The sequence below is a fragment of the Pantherophis guttatus genome, chromosome 10, assembly GCF_059756535.1.
Source record: "Pantherophis guttatus breed Tessera chromosome 10, ASM5975653v1, whole genome shotgun sequence".
Lineage (NCBI taxonomy): Eukaryota > Metazoa > Chordata > Lepidosauria > Squamata > Colubridae > Pantherophis > Pantherophis guttatus.
The window spans coordinates 7,817,925-7,839,117 of NC_142072.1; the positions used below are offsets into that span (position 1 = coordinate 7,817,925).

Sequence of the window (21,193 nt, forward strand, 5' to 3'; positions counted from 1 at the left end):
TATTTCAAGACATGGGATAAATTTTATGATTGGTTAGAAAGGAAATATGAATAAGAATATGTAGAGATAAAATAGATAGAGAATAGATGGGAGAAAACAATTAGAAAAATAGATACCCAGATGATGTCAAGTAAAAGGAGAAAGGGGAGGGGGTTAAAAGGAAAAATAGTGAGATATTATAAAAATGTATGCAAATGATGAAATAAAAAAAATAATTGAATAAGAAATTGAAATGAGAATAAAGATAATTAGAAAATCGGGGCTGCTCGAATACCACTTTAGATTGAATTGAAAAGGGAAACAACAGGAGAGAGGGGAAGGAGTAGAGAGAGAGAGGAAGGGAAAAGAGAGGAGAGGAGAAAGAAGAAAGGGAAAAGGAGAGGAGGAAAAGGGAGGAGAAAGAGGAGCAGAGGAGGAGGTTAGAAGTGGGGAAGAAGAGAGGAGTGGGGGAAAAGAAAGGGAAGTAGGAAAGAGAAGGAGGGGAAGAACAAAGGAAGTAGGAGGAGAAAGAGGAAGGAAGAGAAGGGGAGGAGAAGAAGAAAGCTTGGAGCAAAGGTAAAGGGTAAAAGAGCAGTCCCAAAAAAGTAAAAATGAAAAATGAAAGTTAAAAGAAAAGATGAATGAAAAATGATGGAAATGACTGTACATGTAAATGTGTTATGAGAAATAAAAATAAAAAACTTAAAAAAAAAACAACATTTGGATATTTATCAATTGTTGGGAGAAATATCCATCTGGTTCACTGGAAGACAATGGAAACATGGAAGTTGACTGGAAAGATGGTTTATTGATGAAGCAGAACCACCAACCACGTGTGATTCTGGGCAGCTGAACAAAATGGAGTTGAGAGTGGGTGGGTTTTTATACCTTCTTTTGGGCTTTGAATTTGAGCTTCCTGTTCCTGTGCAAAACATGTCCTTTAATATTCTATTGACTGTTGTCAGATTCAGTGGTGAAATCGGAACCGGTTTGCTACCAGTTTGCTGGCTGCATATGCATGCTGTGTGCCAAGTGTGCGTGTGCGCAGTGTGCACCAAATGTGCAATGTGCATGCACACACATGCACAGTATGCACCAAAAGGAGATTTGGGAAGGTAAGCAGAACAGCGAGGGGGGGGGGATCAGCTGTGCCGTGGGATTTAGTTTCGCTAGAAAGCAGGATTTTCTGCTTTCTAGCAAAGCTAAACCGTGCGGGACAGCTGATCATCAGAAATACCAGTTCGGACGAATTAATAGTTTTTTTAAACTACCGGTTTGCCTGAACTGGTAGTTTTTATCGCTACCAGTTTGTCTGAACTGAAGCAAACTGGTAGCATTTCACCCCTGGTCAGATTCCTATGGGGTCATATAGGGGTCATGCAGAGGTCATAGCTGGCTCTATAGGCAAGAGGAAATGCAAATCCTAGGTGCTTGTCTGAGCTAATCTGGTCAGCCTCTGGCTTATTGTTTATCTGAGCTCCCAGATGAAGTTTGGACTGCTCTGGAGGTCCTGCAATGAAGGGGCTTTGGACTGCTGTGGGCTGCTTCTAAGCCTAGCGTTCTGCCTTTGTTTCAAAATATCCTGACTTGAGTGGATTACCAAAACTGCATTTCTAAAAGGTGGCCGCCTCAGTTTCTGCTTGGGGGCAGGGAGACTGGGGCTGGTTTCTGAATAGGCTGGCCCAATCTTTCTTAATGGGTACAAAATATCTGCTGGGGGCTATTAAGAAAGACTGAGTCTGCTTCCTGCCTCTAAAAAAACCCTCATGTTTCTCCATTTCTCATTTAGGGGAATATAATATTCTGCCTTTTTTTTTTTTTTTAATATTCCTCAAAATATTTCATTCCTCTAGGAGGTGTGTGTGTGGATTCCCACACTATGCATTAGTCACTGTAACACTAATGTTATAAGAATAACATATTCTTATTGTCTTTTGAACTGTTATTCTCAGTGGTTTTTCTGTTAATTATAAAGATGTACGCAATGGTCCTATTGTGCATTTCATTGATTCTGGCCATCTGGCTGTCATAAGTAATTTATTTTAATTTGACAAAACCGGTGGGGGGGAGGTCTTTAAAGCACAAATGACCTCTCAAAATTCTCCACTTGGCTTGTCGTCAGATAACTTAGAGAATGACATTTCATCCATGCTTTTTGAGGGTCATATGTCTATGGAGATTCTCAGTCATCCAGTTCATGGTTGTCCCCTAAGGTGCTTTTTTTCAAGAGGCAAGCGGACTTTCTGACTTTTCTTTGAAGATGTTTCGCTTCTCATCCAAGAAGCTTCTTCAGCTCTGACTGGATAATGGGGAATGGAAGGATTTATACTCCTTGGAGATAGCTGGTCATTGCATCCTTTTTAAGAGGGTTGTTAAGGTTACCTGGAGATTTATCTGTGTCATCAGGGTCACCTGACTGGTGTAAACTGGTGTGGAACCTTCTTGGAACTGTTGAAAGGCCTGTGTTGTAGATAGATGATGTCATATCCCTCCCCTCTGTTTTTTTTTCCAAGTTTATTTATTTATTTTTTTTACAAGCATATCAATGCAAAACATAGCAATAACAGTGTGGCACCTGAGTGTCACACATTCTAATACGAATAAAGCTAATAGAATTAATCAAACTTATTACATTCAATCAACTTATATATTTCTATTAATAATACACATTTATATTAAGTTGCAGTCTGTCATTATCCAATTATACCTTATTTTCTCATTATTGCTTTTATTTTATTATATAAAAGTGTATACACTAGTATTCCCCCTTCTCTTATTTCTATCTCTTATTCTAACTTTTAATCATGTCACCTGTTATTAAAAAACATTTTCTTTCTATCCTACCTAACTTCTAGTCATGTCACCTTCCTAAAAAAGAAGAGAGAGAGAGGGGGGAGAGGGAGAGAGGGAAAGAGGGAGAGAGAGAAAGGAAATCAGAACAAGAACAAAAAGGAGAAATCATCTATCCATCATCTCTTGCCCACTTCAATACTTTAATTGCTATGCTTTTTTTTTTTTTTTGAGTTGCCTCCCATATTCCTCTCTTGGATCTTTATCTCTGTCTGCACCTGCTTCTTGACTGTTCAATCTAGATCTATCCCTCCCCTCTGTTGATGGTCAGGTTGACTCAGAATAATGATACAGAGGGTGGGAGAGGAAAAACTTTGGGCTTATCTGCAGAAAATGTTTCCTCGGAAGAAGAAAAACATCCAAGTTTAACTTGGCCCTAGATCCTTTCTTATGGTGAATTAATCCTTCTGACCTTTCTCAATTGATAAGATAATTTGAAGGCAGCATCAATTGCTCCTTTCAGTTTGGGCAGTCTGGCTTGTGCAGATACATCCATAAAGATCCATCCTTAACCGACCCATCCATACCTACTTTCGCATCTTGGGAAGGAAACCTCGAGCTGAGAAAAAATGAAGCTGTCCTTCGCGGGTGCTGCTTTGTTGATTTCTGTGCTCTGCACTCTTGCTCAGGTGAGGGGAACCCTGAATTTTAAGATAAGCAAGTTAGGGGATCGGGGAAGAAGAAACCCCTGTGTATAAAAATACTGGGTTAAACCAAAGCAAATTAGTCCCTCTCAGGTTCTTGAGAAGTCTTAGATACAACCAATCAGGTTGTGTAAAACCTCACTGAGATTCAGTCTGAATGCTATTCAAGTCTATCTCTAAATCTTTCTGAATCAAATGGAATGATCCGATTGGATGCTGCAATTTTTCCAAGCAATTTCAAATATTCATTTGGACTGAGGTTCATCAAATTAGTGATACTATTCTAATCAGGTTCATCAAATTAGTGATACTATTCTAATCAGAAGGATTTTTGCACATCCTTTAATAACAACCTTGAGTTTATTTTAATTTATATGTCAACTCGCAAAGCATTTCTAGTCTGCTCTCGAGTTGTCATTGGTAGAAAGGGGAGAGATCTGTTGGAGTAGTTCAGCAGCCACGTTCACATTCCACGCATACCTTCTTCCAAGGCTGGACCTCAGATTACCAGAGCCAGTTTGTGAGGTGTGGTTTCTACAGCCCCCAAAAGTGCCTTATTGGAGAATGCAATTTATGACACAGCCTGAGAGGAGGGGGGAAACAGGATCATAGTTGAGCCATAAATTACATGCGGCAGAGTTGACTACACTTGGGAAACTGCCGACATGTTGCTCCTAATAAATAACTGATTTTCTTTTGAAACTTGAGGCTTATGAGTTAATTAGGGCATTCATCGGAGACCTGACATTGTAACAGATATTATTTATTATTTTATTTATTTATTTATTTATTTATTTATTTATTTATGTATGTAATTTATATGCCGCCCTTCTCCTGTAGGTCTCAGGGCGGCTTACAAAACAAAACAAAGAATTACATAAACAATTTAAAATCAGTTTAAAGTTAAATTAAAATCAATTAAAAATTATTAAAATTTGAAATCACCCCTACGGATTCAGCCCATTTGGTGAAAAAGCCACGTCTTCAATTCGCGGCGGAAGGAGAGGAGGTCCGGGGCTGTCCTGAGGTCGGTGGGCAACCCATTCCAGAGGATCGGCGCTCCCACAGAGAATGCTCTCCCCCTGGGGGCCGCCAGCCAACATTGTCTGGCCGACGGCACCCTGAGGAGTGCACCGGACAATGGGAGGAAGGCAGGAGATGATCCTGCAGATACCCCGGGCCTAAGCCATGTAGGGCTTTATAGGTGAGCACCAGCACCTTGAAACGAACCTGGAGAGCCACCGGCAGCCAGTGCAGCTCACGCAGGAGACGTGTCACACGGGAGTACTGACAAGCCCCCGTAACAACCCGCGCGGCCGCATTCTGGACTAACTATAGTCTCCGAGTGCATCCTGGAGGGTCACACATTGTCTTAAATTGGTAAAATTTATTTGGTTTAGGCTTTGTATTGATTGGAAAGCTAGGCCATGATTTCCAGCAATGGGTTTTAGTGACTCGGATTAATATTGCATTCCTGGGTTTCCCACCCTCAATAGATTTGTTATTGTATATTGGTGAGTAGTATGGCATAGCCATTTTGAGAGGAGAGAGAGAGTGAGAGTGAGAGAGGGAGGGAGGGCAGGAGGGAGGGGGGTGGGAGAGGGAGGGGAGGGAGGGAGAGGGAGGGAGGGAGGGAGGGAGAACGAGAGCATCCATGGAGGCAATGAAGAGGCACAGAGCTTCATTGGGACAGAGAAGGAGGTGTAGATATGGGAAGACCATGCCAAGGCACCAAAAATATCTGGAACTCTCAGAGAAGCTTCCAGAATAACAGGTTCACAAAATAACAGAGTTGGAAGGGACCTTCTAGTCCAAGCCCTGCTCAAGCAGGAGACCCTAATGCAAACAGCAACTTAGAGTAGGTGAGATGTTTCTCTTCAGAACCATGCTGGGAGAAAGCAACGTTACACAGAGCCCTGGTGACACAGTGGTTAGAATGCAATGTGGCAGGCAAACTCAGCCTTATATCCTTCCGAGTTCGGGAAAATGTGGACCCAGAACATCGGGGGAAATAGGCTGAGGTTGTATATAAGTCTACGTGCTATTGCTATAGTTATTACTCTGTATTCATTTCTACCCTTGTACTCCTGATGCTGTGCAGCTTGCAATTATCATCTTTATAGTTGTCATTGCCAATCCCTTCCTGAATGATGCATTTTTATAAAGCTTCAGCTTCCAGGTTAATTTTATTTTTTTATGCGTAGGGAATGTATATTGATCTTCTCTCTCTCTCTCTTTTTTTTTTCTTGCTCTCTTCGTTGCTGTAGCATGGCCATGCTCATCCACGCCCTGCTTGCGGGGGTCGACAAAGAGTGAGTAGGATACCTTTTCTTTACCAGCTTTAGATGTTTTCCCCTTTGCTTCCAATTGTTCTGGAATCTCAAATGTATCCCGTTATGGAAGAAAACGTTTAAAGGAGTAGAAGAAGCTAAACCCGCAAACTTTCTTGGACCGTTCTTACATCCACGTGTGATGCTATTGCAACTTCCCTTTTCCCCTTTATTGCTATGTAACCATGTGCCAAAAGATGGTGGGCACATTGCAACTTGCCAAGCAGTAGATTATAAAAAAAAAAGAGAGAGAGAGGTTTCAGCTTGGTTCCTCTAGACCAGGGGTGTCAAACTCAAGGCCCGTGGGCTGGATGCGGCCCGCGAGGTGCTTAAATCTGGCCCGTTGGGCCGGCCTAGAAATAGCAAATGACCAGCTTGTGGTGCCTCTGGCATCCAAAATGGGACACAGGGGCGTGCACAGCCCCCTGCACCCTGTTTTCAGCCTGGATGGCCTCCTGTAGCACTTGAGGCCCCCTGCACCCCATTTTCTAGCCTGGATCACCTCCTGCAGTACTCTGACAGCTGTATGGTGTGGGGGCTGCGTGAGGCCCCCCCGCACCCTATTTTTGGTCTGGACCAGTGCTGGGTTCCTCCCGGTTTGGCCCGATTCTCCCGAGCCGGTAGCGGTGACGATATGACATCACCAAACGGGTTCTGCCCCCCCCGCACCCCACCCCCACCCACCCCCACGTTATTCTTACCTTTTATTTGGCCCCACCCCCAATCTATTGCTGCCTCCTGAGTCCCAGCTGATGGCTCGAGGGAAACAAACTGTTTAAACTCTTGCCACGGGGCTTCAAAGGACCGCCCTACAGCTGATCAGTGTTAAAAGAAAACAAATGAGTAGACCAGTGCCTGCAAAAATACATGAGTAGATCAGTGCCTGCAAAAATAAATGGGTAGATCGGTACAGCTCTGCAAGCAGTTAAAAGCCTGGTAGACCAGTACCTCTGCTAAATCCTAAATAATTGTCACATGACCATCAAGCCATGCCCACAAAATAAGCCACGCCCACAGAACCGGTAGTAAAAATTTTTAGAACCCACCCCTGGCCTGGACGGCCTCCTGCAACACTTTGCCAGCCAAAATACTCCCCTCCACATGCCCCGTTTTGTCCAGCAGAGTGCTGCAGGAGGCGTCCATCCTGTCTCCCCTCCCTCCCCCACTCCCTGGCCGGACCACTGGGAACTACAGTGCTGATCCGACCCTCGAAGAAATCCAGTTTGACACCCCTGCTCTAGACCAATTGAGATATTCCAAAGTTCTCCAAGGTAGAGCTTTTTTTTTTTTTTTTAATTTGATTTATATGCCGCCCTTCTCCGGAGACTCAGGGTGGCTTACAATGCATTAAGCAAAAGCCTTCATACTTTTGTATATTTATACAAAGTCAGCTTATTGCCCCCACAATCTGGGTCCTCATTTCACCTACCTTTGAAAGGATGGAAGGCTGAGTCAACCTTGAGCCTGGTGAGATTTGAACTTGCAGTAATTGCAGGCAGCTGATGTTAATCACAATGCTTTTAGTCTGCTGAGCTACCAGGCCCATTGGGTGACATATCCAAATAGAAGTGGCCTGAACAAGGAAGATCACGGTTGACTGAGAATCTCCATAGACATCCACCATTGCATGCCCTGCACAAGGAACTGTATTATAACCACGAGAAGAAAAGGATTGGGAAACTAAAACAAGAGTGATAAACCATCTGCTTGGAGAATCAGAGCACAGAAATCACAAGAAATAGCAGGAGCAGAGCAGGCAGATGGATCCACGATGAACCTCCATTGCAAAAGGCCACATTGTCTTTCCTTCCAAATATCTGAAATCCCATCGACCTCACCAATGTAGACAACAAGATTATATTATCTAGTAGATTGTTCACAGATGGGAATTGCCAGTGCCCTGTACCTGGATTGTGAGGAGAGACTGGCAGGAGGAGTAAATTGCAGGGGATATTAGAGGGCTGTGTAGGGGGTGAATTACCATGTGGGTTCCCATTGCTTAAAGTAAACTTGGTCCAGGGTTTCTCTTTGGTTCTACTCCAACACCTTAACTATTACATTAGGAGCAGTTTTTATTTCCTTAGACAGATCCGAGATATGAAAGTTATATTTATTTGGATTATCCAGCTCCCTACTGCTCTTATCTAGTAATTTCCACCAATTTGACTGTCTTCTTCATCGAACCAGAACCTATAATGCTCTGTAGGATCTAGAAACACAGTGGGCCCATTTATAAACTGATCACTTATAATAATGCAGTGGAATTTTCTTTCAGCGCAGGGAAGTTGCAAGTATCTGTTTGCTGGCAGATAGTTGAGGAAGGCTGGAGGTTCCTATCTGTTTCTCTCAACAGCCCCCTCAAATCCAAACCCTCGCAGAGGATTTAATTTCCCAACATTTTCTACGTAACTAGGCTCCTTGTGCTGAAATTAATTCAAGTTCATCCGGATTGGGACTATAGTAACTCTGTCATTCTTTAAGGTTACACTTAGTGGTTTATTGTTGACCTAGATGGGAACTGGGAACAATCCCAACTCTTAGAATATGCTGTGGAAGTCAGTTGTAAATGTTTGGGATGCAAGTTCCAGGCAGGCCCAGGTTGTAACAGTGGTGGGAACTACAATCCATTAAAGTAGGAGGGCAGAAAGAGACGATGTCCTAGGACAGAGGGAACCTCACGTCACTCACCTCTGCAGGGCAGCTTTTGGGAGGAGATACATCCACGGGCTTCAGTATGGTTCATGGGTTTGCTTTAATGACGGTTGTTGGAAAACAATTGAGATTAGTGACTCCGTTCTGGTTTTTTTCTGTTCTGATGGTTTAATTCTACAACAGCGTCCTTCGCATAACCACCCCGCTCCTCCTCTACAACCCTACTATGATCCTCTTCCACAAGGCTACTACAGTCCTCTTCCACAAGGCTACTACAGTCCTCTTCCACAAGGCTACTACAGTCCTCTTCCACAAGGCTACTACAGTCCTCCTCCACAAGGCTACGCTCCTCTTCCTCCACAGGCCTACATGCCTCCTCCACAGGCCTACGCTCCTCCTCCACAAAGGAACACTGCTGCAGGTACTGCTCAACAACCTTACCCTGCTCAACCATCTGGGCTTGCTGTCCCACCCGCTTCTGACACAGTGAGTATGGAAGTGTGACAGGTTCCCTTGAAGGCCTATCCGTTTGGAGATGGGAGAAGCTTCTGCTGGCCCCAAATACCCCAAATATCTGCTGGTCTTTCCTTACATTCCTAGAGACTGAAGGCAAAACCAGGAATTGTTGTTTTTCCTCCCCCCAATTGATATACATGCATACTGGCTACACAGCTCGTCCTTAATGTACAACCATAATTGAGCCAGCAATTAAAGCTGTAATTCATGCCAGTCGTTCATCATGTGACCGTGCCTGATTTTATGACCCCCCCTTTTTTTGCAGCGATTGTTAAGCAAATGCAACGGTCATAAAGCGAAGGCCACATTCATTTTGTAAATAACGGCAGTCATTAAGAGAATCTGTTGTTCGCAATGGACCTTTTTTTTTTGGCCAGGGAAAAACAGGCAAAACTGTTGCTAAGCAAAGATGTGACTGTTGGGGGCGGGGGAGGTGGGGGCCATCGGAACTTTGAATCCAGGTCCTAAGTATCTTTCTGGAGGTTTGCTGTTGCTCACTGGTCGTAAATTGAGGACTATCTGTAGAGAAAGGTTTGTTTGTTGGTCTGCATCTTGCTACAGTTCCACATACTGGGTTTCCCTGAAAATATGAGCTACTCAGAAAGTAAGTCCTAGCTTGATTTTTACACGTGTGCCCAATATAAGCCCTACCCCAGGGGTGAAATGCATTTTTTCTACAACTTCTTCCGCCGAAAAAAATGCTTTTAAAAGTAAAAAAAAAAAAAGCCTCTGATGATCGCGCGGCTCAGCTGGGATCTCAGAGGCTTTTCAAAGCATTTTTTTCTGCAACTTCTTCAGCGGAAGAGGTGGTTAAAAAAATGCTTTGAAAAGGCTCTGACGATCCCAGCTGTGTTCCTGATCGGCAGAGACTTTTCAAAGCATTCTTTTGCATTTGCAGAAGAAATGCTTTGAAAAGTTAAAATAATAATAATAAAAAGTTGACCACGCCCACCCAGTCACATTGTCCACCCAAGCCACGCCCACAGAACCGGTAGTAACAAATTTTATATTTCACCCCTGCCCTACCCCCCAAAATAAGCCCTAATCAAGACCCCGCTCATTCCATTAAGGCTTTCCTAAAGGCCTCTGCAGCTGGTAACAGAGCTCCGGATTGATCAGGAGCTCTGTTATCGGCTAGAGAGGCCTTCAGGAAAGCCTTGCAGGCCTTGCTGGATGGAGAAGTTCCTGAAGGCCTCTGACTGCGAAAAGGAGGACGGGGGCAATGCATTCAAGTGAGGTGAGTCAGTGGGTGTCATCCCCCTCGTTTCGACGAAGTCTCATTCGTCATCTTCAGGCTGCTGTTCTTCCAATTTCCAATTTTACGTGGGAGAAGACCCGAATAACCAAAGACCTACATACAAACACCCGCGAAAACCTGAGAAAACATATATATATATATATATATATATATATATATATATATATAGAGAGAGAGAGAGAGAGAGAGAGAGAGAGAGAGAGAGAGAGAGAGAGAGAGAGAGGGAGGGAGGGAGGGAGGGAGGGAGGGAGGGAGGGAGGGAGAGAGAGAGAGATAAATAAAAAACAAGGTCTTATTTTCAGGGAAACACAGTAGCTCTGGATTCATGATAGCATTTTCTGTTTAAAAATACACTCCTGTTTCATAGCTTTAACTCTCCGGTATATTTTATCTGAGTTTTGTATAACCAGATATGTGCTGGGTAACTGAGTAAATTTGTTGTTGCTCTCAGAGAGTAATTCTCAACTTCGGCAACTTTAAGTTGCATGGACTTCAGCTCCCAGCTTCTCCCAGAATCCTCCATCCACATATAGCTGGCTGGAGAATTCTGGGAGTTGAGATCCACACCTCTCAAAATTGCCAAAATGAGTAATGCTGCTCTAGAAATCCTAGAGAGCAACAGTGATTTGGATTATCAATTTCCCATCTCCCTTTATTTAGTAATGTCAATCAGTTTTTGACTTCTTCATCCGACCACAGCTCTGGTTCTCCATAAGAGATGTCAAACTCCATAAGAGATGTCAAACTCCATAAGGGATGTCAAACTCAATTTCATTGAAGGCTGTATCAGGGCTGTGGTTGACTTCAGGGGGGTGGGTGGGTGTGGTCGACTGGGTGGGTGTGGCCAACTGAGTGGGCATGGCCAACTGGGTGCGCGTGGCCAGCTTGCCACCACTCCCCAAACTGCTGGCATGTTTCCTCTTCGCATTGGGTAGACCGGGCCGAAGCCACGCTGGACCGATCTTTCTTCTTTGCATTGGGTAGATCAGGATGGCCCCGTGAGCCAGATCCAACCACATCATGGGCCAAATCCGGCCCAGGGGCCTTGAATTTGACACCCCAATCTAGAACCACAGTCACCAAATCCCAAATCTTGTTTAGCCAAGCATAGCTAATCACTTATAAGAGCTTTTCCTGCTAGAGCAGGAAGGTTGGAAGCATCTGTTTGCTGGACAGATCCAAACTCTTGCAGAACACAAAATTTCCCAGTGTTTTCTAGGCATTCAGCTCCCTGCAATGAAGTGCATTGAAGTCCTTCTGAGTCAGTGTTGCGATAAGCCTGTCTTTCTTTAAGGTTACACTTAAAGAGTTTTCCTGTTTACGGGAGCCCAGATGGAATCATTTGGGGATAGTCCCAACTCTTAGAATATGCTGTGGAAATCACTTGTACTAGTTAAATGTTTGGGATGCAAGTTCCAGGCAGCAGGGGTGGGCTTCAGATCCTTTAGCAACTGGTTTGCTGCCCTGTTGCTGGGTGGGTGTGGCCTAGTCAGCCGTCTGCACCACGGCGGTGGGGGGAGGAGTGTTTTTCGCCCTCCCCAGGCTCCGGAGGCTTTCCTTCAGCCTCTGGGAGAGAGAAAACAGCTTCCCGCAGGGTTCAGAGGCCCTCCAGAAACAGGCCCGTTTCTGGACTTCTGGAACCTCTGGTAGGCCCATTCTTTGCCCTCCCAGACCCTCCATGCGGCCCCTGCACTTACCTGGAATGATGAACAGGCTACGTAGACACTCCTGGAAGGGCAGGGAGGGGTGGGCGTGGCCAGCCAGGGGTGACATTTGGGGGTTCTCTGAACCCTGTCAATCCTTGGCTAGAGGATACCCAAACCCTAACGAACCCCCAGAAGCCCACCCCTGCCAGGCAGCTCCAGGAAATAATGTTGGTGGGAACTGTGATCCACTACAGTAGGAGGGCAGAATGAGTCAATTCCTGGGACAGAGGAAAATTCATCCAACTCATCTCTGGTGGACAGGCACTGGAAAGAGATGCATCCACGGGCTTCAGTAGAGTTGGTGGTGTTTTGTTTTTTTAAAAAAAGAAAAATAAGGATTGTAGGAAACAAATCAGACCGGTGACTATATCTTCAAGTTTTCTTCCATTTTTTTCCCTGTTCTACAGCCACAGCCTAACAATATGAATCCACCTAATTCTGTCGCCAATACCTTGCCTAGTTCAGTTCCCCAACAACCTTTCCCTGCACAACCTTTGTCTGCTGCCCAAGTACAAGCTGGGTCTTTTCCTTCTGCTGTTTATAGTCCTCAATATTCTGCTGGTGCTCCATTTCCTCCTGCACAATCTGCTTCTGCTCCCTATAGACAAGTTGCCTCTAATGCCCTTCCACCACCTCCCCCTGCTTCCTTTTCACAACCTCCCTCTGCTCCCTATGGACAAGTTGCCTCTAATGCCCTTCCACCACCTCCCCCTGCTTCCTTTTCACAACCTCCCTCTGCTCCCTATGGACAAGTTGCCTCTAATGCCCTTCCACCACCTCCCCCTGCTTCCTTTTCACAACCTCCCTCTGCTCCCTATGGACAAGTTGCCTCTAATGCCCTTCCACCACCTCCCCCTGCTTCCTTTCCACAACCTCCCTCTGCTCCCTATGCACAAGTTGCCTCTAATGCCCTTCCACCACCTCCCCCTGCTTCCTTTCCACAACCTCCCTCTGATCTCTATGCACAAGTTGCCTCTAATGCCCTTCCACCACCTCCCCCTGGTTCCTTTCCACAACCTGCCCCTGCTTCCCTTGCACAAGTTGCCTCTAATGCCCTTTCACCACCTCCCCCTGCTTCCTTTTCTCAACCTCCCTCTGATCTCTATGGACAAGTTGCCTCTAATGCCCTTCCACCACCTCCCCCTGGTTCCTTTCCACAACCTGCCCCTGCTTCCCTTGCACAAGTTGCCTCTAATGCCCCTTCACAACCTCTCCCTAGTTCCTTTTCACAACCTCCCTCTGATCTCCTTGCACAAGTTGTCTCTAATGCCCTTTCACCACCTCCCCCTGCTTCCTTTTCACAACCTCCCTCTGATCCCCTTGTACAACTCGGCCCTGCTCCCTCAGTTTCATCCGGTGCTCAACCCTCTGGTGGAGCTGGATTGTCTTTGTCTACTGCTTCTGGAAATCCTGGTACCTATTCACAACCCAGCCTTGCTCCCTCAGTTTCATCCGGTGCTCAACCCTCTGGTGGAGCTGGATTGTCTTTGTCTACTGCATCTGGAAATCCTGGTACCTATTCACAACCCAGCCTTGCTCCCTTACTTTCATCTGGTGCTCAACCCTCTGGTGGAGCTGGATTGTCTTTGTCTACTGCTTCTGGAAATCCTGGTACCTATTCACAACCCAGCCTTGCTCCCTTACTTTCATCTGGTGCTCAACCCTCTGGTGGAGCTGGATTGTCTTTGTCTACTGCATCTGGAAAACCTGGTACCCATTCACAACCCAGCCTTGCTACCTTACTTTCATCTGGTGCTCAACCCTCTGGTACATCAGGATTGACTCTATCTGCTGCATCTGGAACATCTAGTAACATTAGCAAAAATCCTCAGCCTCTAAAGGTCAAGTAAGTATGAAAGTATATCCATTCTTGAAGGCTTATTCGTTTGAAGGCGAGAGAAAAGGTTCTGCTGACCCTTAAAATCAAGAATATTTTCCCCTACTTACATGTAGGATCAAGTTAGCAAAAACTGAAGGTTCTAGGCTGCTCAGTTTTCACTAGAACTAATGCTTGGCACTATCTGGCTGGGGAATTCTAGGCATTGACGTTCACACGTCTTAAAAGTCATCAAGGTTGAAAAACACCGCCTATCCATTACTTATCCATTACACCGCCTATCCATTACTTCATGCAGAAAAATAACAAGTTTTGGAGGAAGTCCTTCAGAGAACATCACTCTTTATAAGCTGCCTGTGTCAAGGTCCTAATTGACAAACCCAACCAAGCCAGCAAAACAAGACAATCGGATCTCTTTTAAACGTAAGAGCTTAAAAGAGCCTTGGTAGCGCAGCAGACTAAAGCACTGTTAAGTAGCACCAGCTACCTGAAATTACTGCAAGTTCGAATCTCACCAGGCTCAAGGTTGACTCAGCCTTCCATCCTTCCGAGGTAGGTAAAATGAGGACCCGGTTTGTGGGGGCAATAAGCTGACTTTGTATAAAAAAAGAGCACCGCTTTAGGGGGCCCCCGAAAGCCCTACTAAGCAGGAATATACAAAAGTATGAAGGCGATTGCTTAACGCATTGTAAGCCGCCCCGAGTCTCCGGAGAAGGGCAGCATATAAATCGAACCAAAAAATAAATAACTTTATTGAGTACACCATTTTGGCACGCAGGAAGCGAAACCAACTCTAGCTAGTTCCCGCGGTTTTTGTCTAATTAAAGAATGAATTCTTTCCTCCCCTCCTTCGGCCAGGAAAACATTGTCCAGTTCGGTGTTTTGAGGTCTTTAGGGCAAAGCCCTTCAAGCCTTTGCCAAACATCTATTGAGATGACCTTGGTTCCCATGGTCAGCGTTCCAGAAAAAAAACCCAACTCCAAGTAAAAACTCTGAAGCAAGCATTTCTTGTTGTTGTCTGGGCTAGCATTCCAAAACTCTTTCTCGCCCCTCCCCCCCATAATCTGTGCCAAGATGAGAAAAAAAAAAAAGATGGCTGCAACAGCAGCGCATATTTCGAAGTTGACCGTCTCAGTCAACTTCATGTTTCAGTGGGTAGTTTTTAAAAAAGGTAATTCTCATTTAATACCGACACAGTCATGTCGGTGGTGAAATCCAAATTTATTTTGCCACCGGTTCTGTGGGCGTGGCTTGGTAAGCATGGTGTGGCTTGGTGGGCATGGCAGGGGAAGGATACTGCAAAATCCCCTTTTCCTCCCCACTCCTGGGGGAAGGATATTGCAAAATCTCCATTCCCTCCCCATTCCTGGGGGAAGGATATTGCAAAATCCCCTTTCCCTCCCCACTCCTGGGGGAAGGATATTGCAAAATCCCCTTTCCCTCCCCACTCCTGGGGGAAGGATATTGCAAAATCCCCATTCCCATCTCACTTTGGGGCCAGCCAGAAGTGGTATTTGCTGGTTCTCCGAACTACTCAAAATTTCCGCTACCAGTTCTCCAGAACCTATCAGAACCTGCTGGATTTCACCCCTGAGTCATGCCTGTTTGAAGTTAGGGCAGCACTGAACGAGGACTATTTATCATGGGTCCACATAATTGCAGCTGTTCTGCCCTCCCACAATCATGTGAGCCCCACCTGGGACCTTTACTGTTCCCGTTTGGCAAGTGGGGAAGCAGACAGGAGGTCGCTAATGGTGACCCTGTGATCGTAGGACACGAAGTGGCATTTGCCGAACGATGGCAACTCGAACTGTTGCAACTGCAGTTGTAAATTGGTGTGGCCATATGACATTGTGTACTATGACCATGTTATTTAGCAACAGAGCATTTGATCCCATTGATAAATGAAGACAATTTACATTGCTGAGTTGATTGAGCCTTGGTGGTGTAGTGGTTAGAGTACTGTACTGCAGTCTACTTCTGCTGACTGCTGGTTGCCTGAAATTTGGCAATTCAAATCCCACCAGGCTCAATAGCAATAGCACTTAGACTTATATACCATTTTACAGTGCTTTACAACCCTCTCTAAGCGGTTTACAGAGTCAGCCTATGACCCCAGACGATCTGGGTCCTCATTTTACCGACCTCAGAAGGACGGAAGGTTGAGTCAACCTTGAGCCTGTGAGGATCGAACTCTTGGCAATGGGCAGAGTTAGCCTGCAATGCTGCATTCTCACCACTGCACCACAAGAGCTATTTATAAGATTAAAAGGAGGCAAAAGAGGGAGAGGAGGAGGAGGAGGGTGGGGAGAGCAATAGCACTTAGACTTACATACTGCTTCACAGTGCTTTTACAGCCCTCTCTAAGCGGAGTTACAGAGTCAGCCTATTGCCCCCAACAATCTGGGTCCTCAATTTACCTACCTTAGAAAGGATGGAAGGCTGAGTCAACCTTGAGCCTGGTGAGATTTGAACTGCCAAATTGCAGGCAATTGGCAGTCAGCAGAAGTAGCCTGCAGTACTGCACTCCATTATGCCACCTCAGCTCTATCAAGGTTGACTCAGCCTTCCATCCTTCCGAGGTGGGTAAAATGAGGACCCAAATTGTTGGGGGCAATAGGCTGACTCTGTACAGTGCTTAAAGAAGGCTATAAAAGCACTGTGAAGCGGTATATAAGTCTAGACTCTTAAGTGCTATTGCTGTTCCCAACAATTCTGAAAATTTCCCAGCTGTTCTGAAAATGTCATTGTCTTCCTTAGGAATTACTACTCAGAATGACTTTGCCAGTCTTGCTCTTCCAAACAACACAGGGATGTTTTGTTTTTAAGGAGTTAAATGCCAATACCCACATGCTGGTTTCTCCAGAAGTGCATACGTGAAGGATTGATACGGCTGCCATTGCAGAGGATAGGAAGAGTCATTTAAACTGTCCCTTCCCTCATTTATATCTCTTGCCTCTTTTGCAATCATCCAAAGGCTGCCCTGCAGGATAGTTTAGAGATGAATCAATTCAGCAGTTATTGGAATACAATTACAATGACTCCCCATCACTGCTTATGGTAGCAATTAAACCATACTAATTCCTAATAACACCCACCATAGAATCAACACTCCAATGATTTAGCACTTGAATTAGCCTTGGTAGTACAGTGGTCTAAAGCACCCTGTTATTAAGACCAGCTGCCTGCAATTACTGCAGGTTCGAATCTCGCCAGGCTCAAGGTTGACTCAGCCTTCCATCCTTTCTAAGGTAGCTAAATTGAGGACCCAGTTGTGGGGGCAATAAGCTGACTTTGTATAAATATACAAAAAAGGATGAAGGCTATTGCTTAGCGCAGTCTCCTGAGTCTCCGGAGAAGGGCGGCATATAAATCAAATTAAAAAAAAATTACTTTTCTGTTCTTTTTATTTTTCCAGCTAATATAAAGCAAAGCATCTCAGTACGAAGATGTACACCAGTGAGTATGACAGATGCTCTTTGTTTTAATAGAGATGTACAGTGTGAAGATTTCTCCTGGGACTTTACAACAACTTGCTTCCAAATACGTAGATCGGGGATCCCCAACAGTGGTGGAATTCAATTTTTTTTACTACCGGTTCTGTGGGTGTGGCTTGGTGGGCATGGCTTGGTGGGCATGGCAGGGGAAGGATACTGCAAAATCTCCACTCCCACCCCACTCCAGGGGAAGGATATTGCAAAATCTCCATTCCCTCCCCACTCCAGGGGAAGGATATTGCAAAATCTCCATTCCCTCCTCACTCCAGGGGAAGGATGCTGCAAAATCTCCATTCCCTCCCCACTCCTGGGGGTAGGATATTGCAAAAATCTCCATTCCCACTCCACTCGGGAGCCAGCCAGAGGTGGTATTTGCCAGTTCTCCGAAGTACTCAAAATTTCCTCTACCAGTTCTCCAGAACCTGCTGAATAGCACCTCTGGTCCCCAACACCCAGGCTGTGGACTAGCAATGGTCCATGACCCTCCAGAAACCTTCCAGTCTGTGGAAAAAATTGCCCTCCATAGATCCGGTCCCAAACATTGGGGAGGGGGGCACTGATGTAGATTATTGGGATTATTGTCGTTGAGAGTAAGGGGAGGTTGGAGGCAAAAGTCTGAAAAATTAATTGCCTTGAGCATACCCTATTTATGCCAATGTTTCACTTTCACCCTTGTTTTTTGTTTTTGTTTTATAGATTCACCAACTGCAACTGTCGAGAATAAAATCCACACACACACCTCCAACACTTTCTCTTTCTGGCTTCCATAATTTCTTCCTAATGTTTGACCAAGTGGAAGATGCTACTTTCTTCTGAGAAGGGCTCCAGCTAATATTTCTTTTTGTTGATTTGAGGACACTTTCTCTTCATTGTGAATTCTGCTTAACACTGGTTTTCTCTAACCCCCCCCCCCCCCCCGCAAAAAAAACATTTGCAAATAAATATGTTCAGCATTATAATGGAATGTTGTCTTTATCATTGTGCTCTGAAAATTATCATTTCCCCCACCCCCACCAATATTGTAATGAAGTCCAGGTCACATCAATGCTTAGTTGATTCTGGTAAATAAAAATGTAGATAAAAGCCATTATCTAAGCATAGTTTGAGCTTATTGTCACAAGCATATTTATTCCATAGTTCTATTATCTTTCTGCAGATCAGAGTCTCTTATAGGCTTAATAGCAATAGCACTTAGACTTATATACTGCTTTACAGTGCTTTACAGCCCTCTCTAACAGTTTACAGAGTCAGCACATTGCCATCCAACAATTTGGGTCCTCATTTTACCCATCTTGGAAGGATGGAAGGCTGAGTCAACCCTGAGCCTGGTGAGATTTGAACTGCCAAATTGCAGGCAGCTAGCAGTCTGCAGAAGTAGCCTGCAGTACTGCACTCTAACCACTGCACCACCAAGGCTCTTAATAGATGTTTAGTAATGTTCTCAACACTACCTTGAACTACTTAAGAACTTTCAGATTATAAACTTCTGTCTCCTTTGATCTCAGAAGTGAATAATTACATTCTTATTTGATGTCCAGGAGATGTCCAGTTGTTCATTCTTGATTCATAGGTCAAGAAAAATCTATGTACCTTATCAATCATAGGAGAAGAAGAAGAAATGCCTTGAATTTTATAGTATCTCCTTTTTTGAATAGCAATAATTCAGTGTTTAATCATTTTACCCACCTTGGAAGGATGAAAAGCTGAGTCAACCTTGAGCGTGGTGAGATTTGAACTGACAAATTGCAGGCAGCCAGCAGTCAGCAGGAGTAGCCTGCAGTACTGCATTCTAATCACTGTGCCACTGTGGCTCACAGTGCTTCAAAGCATTCTCAGGCTGGTTTACAATGTCAACCTATTGCCCCCAGCAATCTGGGTCCTCATTTTACCGACCTTGGAAGGATGTAAGACTGAGTCAACCTTGAGCCGCATCTGGATCGAACTCCAGGCTATGGGCAAAATGCCTCCAATACTGCCTTCTAACCACAATAAGACTGATTTGTACTCTGCATTGAGTCATAAAGACATTCCATAGATTGGATATGCCCAATACTCTAAAGAACAAAATAAAGGACCTGAAGTGAAAATATTAGTTTTTGCTTTCTATGGGAAACGGGTCCCATAGAGAGCAAAAACTGATATTTTCACTTCAGGACTTTTAAACAGGTCCCATAGAGGTTGCCATTGTAGTATATTCCCCTTTTCAATTGTCTTTTTGATCGCCAGCTATTTTCCCCCCAAAAAATATTTCGTGCTTTGTATGGCTCAGATTCTCTTAATGTGCAGGTAAAAGACAGATTCTGTATTTGCTTTTCCATTTCTTCTTTATAGGTTTAACAAAATTACATCACCAAAGTGAATAAACCATCATAACATAAACATTCACAAAATAAATAGTTCCATAGTATCATAGCTGAAAAAGGCAAAAGTAAGAAAATCCAAAGAATCCATGGCTCTTCAGTTAGTAACTGTATAGTGGCTTCATTCTGGCATCATACTGAGACATAATGCTTTTTATCATCTTTTTGTTGCAATTTAAAAGGCCTGTGACATTCCAATGTACCTTCAATCCATGAAAATCAGTGTATTTGGAAAGGAGCATATTTATTCCTCCACCAGCATTGCTTCCCTTTTGGACTTCATTTGTTCAAAATTTATTCTGTGCGTGTCATGCCATTTTTGCATTCTGTGTCAAACAAAACCAATTACAAAAAGCCTTACTAAGAAATCCTGTCTCATAATGATCTACCTCTACTGAAAATTTCATCCTAATCAGATTTAACGTTTTAAAGGAACATGGTTCTAAAATCATACATCAATTCCTTTGAAATTTAGCATGACATACAGGGATGCATTTTGCCTTTAAATGGTATCCTTTTTAATTACAAAAAAATAAAAATAAAAAAGAAGGTTATAGCTCTTTAGGCTTCATTGTTTAACCCATAGAGAGTGGAACGGATTTATATCAAATCTATTGCCACATTGGTGCAGTAGTTAGAGTGCAGTACTGCAGGATGTTTCTGCAGACTGCTGGCTGCCTGCAATTTGGCAGTTCGAGTCTCACTGGCTCAAGGTCAACTCAGCCTTCCATCCTTCTGAGGTCAGTAAACTGAGGACCCAGATTGTTGGGAGCAGCATGCTGACTCTGTAAACTGTTTAGAGAGGGCTGTAAAGCACTGTGAAGCAGTATATAAGTCTAAATGCTATTGCTATGCTATGCTATTCCAAAGTACAGAGATAGGAGTGCCTAAAAGGCAGAGGATTTGGAAATTTCTAGAGTGCTTACTCAAGAAAACGAGTACAAAAGCCAGCCTTACCACTGACCATGGAAATATTGAATTGGTGGATAGCCTCTGTGCCTTATGACCATCCATCAACAGAATGATGAACAAGCATTCAAGAGATATGCCACATCCTAGCACTTAGCATGGAAGCAATGAAGGCCATTGAATAGATATTTGGATCTTGTGATGTGTTTATTCCGATGAAGATAAGATTAGTGCAAGAAATGGTATTTCCTGTGACGCTCTCTGGAAGCAAAGGAAAAAGGGACTTTCAAGAAGCAGGATAGAAAGAGTATTAACACTTTTGAGCTTGGAGAAAATTTCTGAGAAAACTATGGATAGCCCAGAAAACAAACAAACAACAAACAGATTATCCAAAAAAATCAAACCAGAGTTCTCACTTAAGACACAAATGATTAGGTTCAAATTATTCTATCTGGGACACATGTGAAGACCTCTCTCTAATGGTAGGAATCATGAAAGGAAAGAATTAGAATAACAAAGTTGGATGGGATCTTGGAGGTCTTCTAGTCCAACTCCTGCTTAGGCAGGAAGCCCTATACCATTTCAGACAAATGGTTATCCAATCTCTTCTTTAAAAACTTCCAGTCTTAGAGCATTCACAAGTTCTGGAGGCAGG

At 44.2% G+C, this 21,193-nt stretch overlaps 1 protein-coding gene across 3 annotated transcripts; it reads left to right on the forward strand.

Annotated features, from left to right (window-relative positions):
- Positions 1-3,326: 3,326 nt before the first annotated feature.
- On the forward strand, positions 3,327-18,180 carry LOC132712444 (uncharacterized). 3 transcript variants are annotated; one of them, XM_087876880.1, is made up of 6 exons: positions 3,335-3,458; positions 5,741-5,785; positions 8,639-8,941; positions 12,343-13,781; positions 17,191-17,231; positions 17,966-18,180. In XM_087876880.1, exons 1-5 carry the CDS (start codon positions 3,399-3,401, stop codon positions 17,192-17,194), a joined length of 1,851 nt encoding a protein of 616 aa, XP_087733006.1. In that variant the 5' UTR covers positions 3,335-3,398; the 3' UTR covers positions 17,195-17,231; positions 17,966-18,180. The 3 variants fall into 3 exon arrangements, with proteins under 3 accessions (XP_087733008.1, XP_087733006.1, XP_087733007.1); XM_087876881.1 differs by having other exon boundaries at positions 12,349-13,781; XM_087876882.1 differs by lacking the exons at positions 17,191-17,231; positions 17,966-18,180 and having other exon boundaries at positions 3,327-3,458; positions 8,639-8,876; positions 12,343-12,443.
- Positions 18,181-21,193: the final 3,013 nt, after the last annotated feature.